The 6,000-nt window shown below is 40.7% G+C and overlaps 1 protein-coding gene across 1 annotated transcript in view; it reads right to left on the minus strand.

Annotated features, from left to right (window-relative positions):
* The window catches only part of KIF11 (kinesin family member 11), a 60,434-nt gene that overhangs the window by 50,996 nt on the left and 3,438 nt on the right, over nt 1–6,000 (minus strand). The window contains exons 2-4 of the mRNA XM_023226261.1: nt 2,460–2,592; nt 2,146–2,243; nt 1,628–1,706 (exon numbers count right to left, since the gene is read on the minus strand). Of these exons, the coding sequence (XP_023082029.1) occupies nt 1,628–1,706; nt 2,146–2,243; nt 2,460–2,592 (310 nt within the window). The remainder of the gene's footprint in view (nt 1–1,627; nt 1,707–2,145; nt 2,244–2,459; nt 2,593–6,000) is intronic.

Consider the following 6,000-nt stretch of genomic DNA (forward strand, 5'->3'; position numbering starts at 1 on the left):
CCTGAGCATTACATAGAAACCAATGAAACCTATCTACTTAAAAAGCCAAGTTCAGCCAGGCATGATGGCTCACGCCTGTAATCCCAGCACTTCGGGAGGCCAAGGCAGGTGGATCACGAGGTCAGGAGATCAAGACCATCCTGGCCAATATGGTGAAACCCCATCTGTAATAAAAATACAAAAATTTGCCGGGCTTGGTGGTGTGCAACTGTAGTCCCAGCTACTCAGGAGGCTGAGGCAGGAGAATCACTTGAACCCGGGAGGTGGAGGTTGCAGTGAGCCGAGATTGAGCCACTGTACTCCAGCCTGGGCGACAGAGCGAGACTCCTTCTCAAAACAAAAAAAAGCCAAGTTCAATAATTCTGCCCAATGCAACTATGCCTTAAGCCTATTCCATATCTCCTACGGTTACAATTCATAACTTTATTATCCATATATGTAAAGTAAGTTAATGACTCAATTATGTAACCACTAGAAAAAAGGTTCTACCTACCTTTCAATAATTTGGCAAATTGGCTGGGCAAGGTAGTATGTGCCTCTAATCCCAGCTACTCAGGAGGCTGAGGTGGGAGGACTCCTGAAGCCCAAGAGTTCAAGACTGGCCTGGGGAACACAGTAGGACCCCATCAATTTAAAATTTAAAAAAATATATAAGATAATTTATTTTTTTTTTTTGGGAAAATTAACTAGCTTTTTGGTTGTTTTTTGAGACAGAGTCTCATTGTGTTGCCCAGGCTGGAGTGCAGTGGCGCGACCTCAGCTCACTGTAGCGTCTACCTCCTGGGTTCCAGTGAATCTCCCGCCTTAGCCCCTCGGGTAGCTGGGATTACAAGCATGCACCACCACACACAGTTAATTTTTGTATTTTTAGTAGAGATGGGGTTTCACCATGTTGGCCAGGCTGGTCTCGAACTGCTGACCTCAGGTGATCCGCCCGCCTTGGCCTCCCAAAGTGCTTGGATTACAGACATGAGCCACCGCACCCAGCCAATTAACTAGTTATTAAACTCATTTAAATTTAAACACATTACTAAATTTAAAACTAAACTTTTTATAAAAAGTTGTAACACTTCAGCTCTAGTTCAACTTGTCTTGTTCTTCTTTCAACTTTCTTCCAGTACTGGTTCTCTCCCATAGTTATTAAACTCACTTAAATTCATGGAAATCTTTGTAAAATGTAGTATATGCTTTCTGCAATATTAAACAATACATTCATCTTAATTTATTGAACACTTAAGATCATCATGAATAAAGTACTATACTTCCCCTGGCCATGCTAACTTTCTGAGACCCATTCCTTCAGTACAAAGCCCTCCCTGCCTTCGAGCCTCACTCATATGCCAACTTTTCTACAATATTCTGCTCCAACCATTCTGTCGTAAATAGACCCCTCTTTTATGACATAACTGTGCCATATATATTGGTCCTTCCTCTTCCATTGAGGCTGTTTCTTAAACAGGAGTCATACCATGCACTTTAATTTTACTGTAGTAGTGGTTTATCCTAAATTCATTTTGACATAGGTATTTTGATCTTCTCTATTTCAAGACAGAGGCCCTCAAACAAGTTTTATACAGTTAAATTTCAGCCACATTAGAGATAAAAGTATATTATAAACAATAAATACCTCTTCCCAGGTATACTCTTCATTAGGTGACCTTTCACCTTCCATTGTAAAAGTTTTTCCAGTGCCAGTTTGGCCATACCTGCAAAGATTAACAAGTGTTAAATCCAAAGGAAACACACCCATATGACTCTTAGTGATAGACTAAAAAACAAAAAACAGGCCAGGCGCAGTGGCTCACACCTATAATCCCAACACTTTGGGAGGCCAAGGTAGGCAGATCACCTGAGGTCAGGAGTTTGAGACCAGCCTGGCCAACAAGGTGAAACCACGTCTCCACTAAAAATACAAAAATTAGCCAGGCGTGGTGGCAGGAGCCTGTAATCCCAGCTACTTGGGAGGCTGAGACAGGAGAATTGCTTGAACCCAGGAGGCAGAGGTTGCAGTGAGCCAAGATTGCGCCATTGCACTCCAGCCAGGGCAACAAGAGTGAAACTCCGTCTCAAAAAGCAAACAACAAACAAAAAAAACACACGCATTTAAGCTTTTTCATAAATCTGAAAAAACACTGTTTTACTTACGCAAAGATAGTGCAATTATAGCCCATAATAACTTCATCCAGAATTGGACAAACAACACTTCGGTAAACATCAATCTGTTTAGTAGATGCTCCAAACACCTATCAAAAAAAGAATTAAAAAAAAACTCAAAATTACTCATTTTAATAATTTTGTTTTTCATATGTTAATTAATTCATAATTCAGCCCACTAGAAGCCATCTGACAATTCAAAGAGACAACCGAAATTCCTAAGTATACACCATTTTCCAGGTAAAATATGTATATTAAAATTATTTTACATTAGTGGATAATCAATAAATTGCACCATATGTTACCATATCAAAAGTATATGTTTTCCTTGAGCTCTTGTCAGCCAATCCTCCAGTTCGTACACTAACTTCTTTTCGTACAGGATCACATTCTACTATTGAATGGGCGCTAGCTTTCCGCTCTGCCAAATTAAATGGTCTATAAAAAGAAATACACAAAGTCATTCAAGAGCTCTTAGTTCTCAGGTTATCAACGACATTTTCACTAACTACATTTGTCAAGAAAAACGCGAAGTTCTGACCACATTGTTGGTGATGGGGATTAAATCAGGACTAAATGATACTGCTAAAGCAGACATAAGTGTCTCAAGTTTCACAAATATAATTTTGTAAATGTTCAAAGATATGTAAGACATTACAATTTCTGGCAGCTTCTTAGAGTAGATACTAATAGAATTGTTCTGTTTTGACGGTAGAGATTGGGGTCTCACTGTGTTGCACAGGCTGGTCTCAAACTTCTGGGCTCAAGTGATCATCCCACCTCAGCTTCCCAAGGTGCTAGTATTACAGATGTGAGACACTGTGCCAAGCCACTAACAGGTTTTAGCTTGTAAAAATGCCAAACTTGTTTTTCAGAATTCCATTTCTCCTATTCTTAAAATTTGATTGGCTGGGCGCGGTGGCTCACGCCTGTAATCCCAGCACTTTGGGAGGCTGAGACGGGCGGATCACGAGGTCAGGAGATCGAGACCATCCTGGCTAACACGGTGAAACCCCGTCTCTACTAATAAGTACAAAAAACTAGCCGGGCGAGGTGGCGGGCTCCTGTAGTCCCAGCTACTCGGAAGGCTGAGGCAAGAGAATGGCGTAAACCCGGGAGGCGGAGCTTGCAATGAGCTGAGATCCGGCCACTGCACTCCAGCCTGGGCGACAGAGCGAGACTCCGTCTCAAACAAAAAAAAAAAAAAAAAAGCAAGAAAGATCTCACATCAACACCCTAACTTTACAACTTAAGGAACTGGAAACAGAAGAACTAACTAAATACAAAGGCAGCAGAAGGAAAGAAATAATAAAGACTAGAGCAGAGATAAAAAAGAGAAGAGAAAAACCAATGAAATCAAAAGTTGGTTCTTCAAGAGGATAAAATTGACAAGCTTCTAGCTAAATGGACTAAGAAAATAAGAGAGAAGACACATGGAGCTATAACCAGTAAAGAGATGGACTCACTCACCAAAAATCTCCTGACAAAGAAAAGCCCTAGATCTCAGTTTCATAGGTGAATTCTACAAAACATTAAGATCTAATACCAGTTCTTCTCAATCTTTTCCTAGAAAAAATCTGGTAAAGGAGAAAACACTTCCCAACTCATTTTGTGAGGCCAGCATTATTCTGATACCAAAGTCAGACAAAGGCAACTATAAGAAAACTATAGATCACTATCCCTTATGAACACTGATTAAAAAATCCTCAACAAAATACCAACACATTGAACTGAGCAGCACAAGGATACATATAATAAATACTATTCAGCCTTAAAAAAGACTCCGTCTCAAAAAAAAAAAAAAAAAAACCCCAAGCAAAAAAAAAAAAAAAAAGTTTTCTCTTCCTTTTCTCCATCACGGTGCAGGATCAAGGTAAAAAAAGAGAACTCTGGCCAGGCAAAGTGGCTCACACTCATAATCCCATCACTTTGGGAGGCCAAAATGGGTGGATCACTTGAGGCCAGGAGTTCAAGACCAGCTTGGCCAACAAGGTGAAACCCCATCTCTACTAAAAATACAAAAAATTAGCCAGGCGTGGTGCACACCTGTAATCTCAGCTACTTGGGAGGCTGAAGAATAAGAATTGCTTGAACCTGGCAGGCAAGAGGTTACAGTGAGCTGAGACTGTGCCACTGCACTCCAGCCTGGGTGACAGAGCGCTTTTCTGTCTCAACATCTGTATGGAGGAGACTGGAGATGACTGACCCCGGCAGCCAAGGTGTTGAAGCAGCTCATAAGCCAGATCCCTGTGTTCTCTAAAGCCAAATACATTGTCAGATCCTTTGGCATCAGGAGAAATGAAAAGATTGCCACCTACTGCGCAAAGCGCCAAAGCAGAAGAAACCCTGGAGAAAGGTCTAAAGATGCAGGAGTGTGAATCAAGAAAGAACAACTTCTCGGATACTGGAAACTGGTTTGGAGACGCAGGAACACATAGATTTGGGTATCAAATGTGACCCATGCATTGGTATCTACAGCCTGGACTTCTATATGGTACAGGGTAGGCCTGGTTTCAGCACTGCAGACACATAGCACAGAACGGGCTGCACTGGGGCAACAGAATCAGCAAAGAGGCCATGTGCTGGTTCCAAAAAGAAAAAGAAAGGAAAAGACCACAGTATTAATGAGTAAAAAGGCAACCCACAGTAATGGAGAAAAATTTTTTGCAGATCATATATCTGAAAATACCCAAAATATATAGAAAACTCCTAAAACTCAACAACAAAAAAGCAAACCAATTTAAAAATGGGCAAAGGACGTAATCAGACATTTCTCCAAAGATATACAAAATGGCCAGTAAACACATGAAAAGATGCTCAACATCATTACAAATCAAAACTACAATGAGATACCACCTCACACCTAATGGGATGGCTACTTGAAAAAAAAAGAACAGAAAATAAATGTTGGTGAGGATGTGGAGAAATGGGAACCCTTATGCACTGTTGGTGGGAATGTAAATGGTCCAGCCACTGTGGAAAATAGTTTGTCAGTTCCTCAAAATATTTAAAATAGAATTATCATATGATCCAGCAATTACAATTCCGGGTAAATACCCAAAAGAATTGAAAACCCATATTCATAGCAACTTTATTCATAATAGCTAAAATTAAGAAGTAACTCAAGTGTCCACTGACATATGAAGGGACAAGCAAAATGTGACACATACATATAATAAATACTATTCAGCCTTAAAAAAGAAGAAACCCCTGACGTTTGCTACAATATGATCCAACCTGGAGGACATTATGCTAAGTGGAATAAGCAAGTCACAAAAGGATAAATACTGTATTATGACTCCATTTTATGAAGTATTTAGAGTAGTCAAAATCATAGATAGTAGAATGGTAGGTGTCAGGGGTTGATGGGAGAGGGAAATGGGGAGTTATTATTTAATGTGTATAGTTTCAGTTTTTCATGATGAAAAGAGTTATGGAGATGAATGGTAGTAATGGTTGCAGAATATTATGTATTTAATATCACTGAACTGTACACTTAAAAGTGGTTAAGATGCCGGGCACGGTGGCTCAAGCCTGTAATCCCAGCACTTTGGGAGGCCGAGACGGGCGGATCACGAGGTCAGGAGATCGAGACCATCCTGGCTAACACGGTGAAACCCCGTCTCTACTAAAAATACAAAAACTAGCTGGGCGAGGTGGCGGGCGCCTGTAGTCTCAGCTACTCGGGAGGCTGAGGCAGGAGAATGGTGTAAACCCGGGAGAGGGAGCTTGCAGTGAGCTGAGATCCGGCCACTGCACTCCAGTCCCGGCGACAGAGCAAGACTCTGCCTCAAAAAAAAAAAAAAAAAAAAAAAAAAGGGGTTAAGATGTTAAATTTTATATATG

The sequence above is a fragment of the Piliocolobus tephrosceles genome, chromosome 9, assembly GCF_002776525.5.
Source record: "Piliocolobus tephrosceles isolate RC106 chromosome 9, ASM277652v3, whole genome shotgun sequence".
NCBI lineage: Eukaryota > Metazoa > Chordata > Mammalia > Primates > Cercopithecidae > Piliocolobus > Piliocolobus tephrosceles.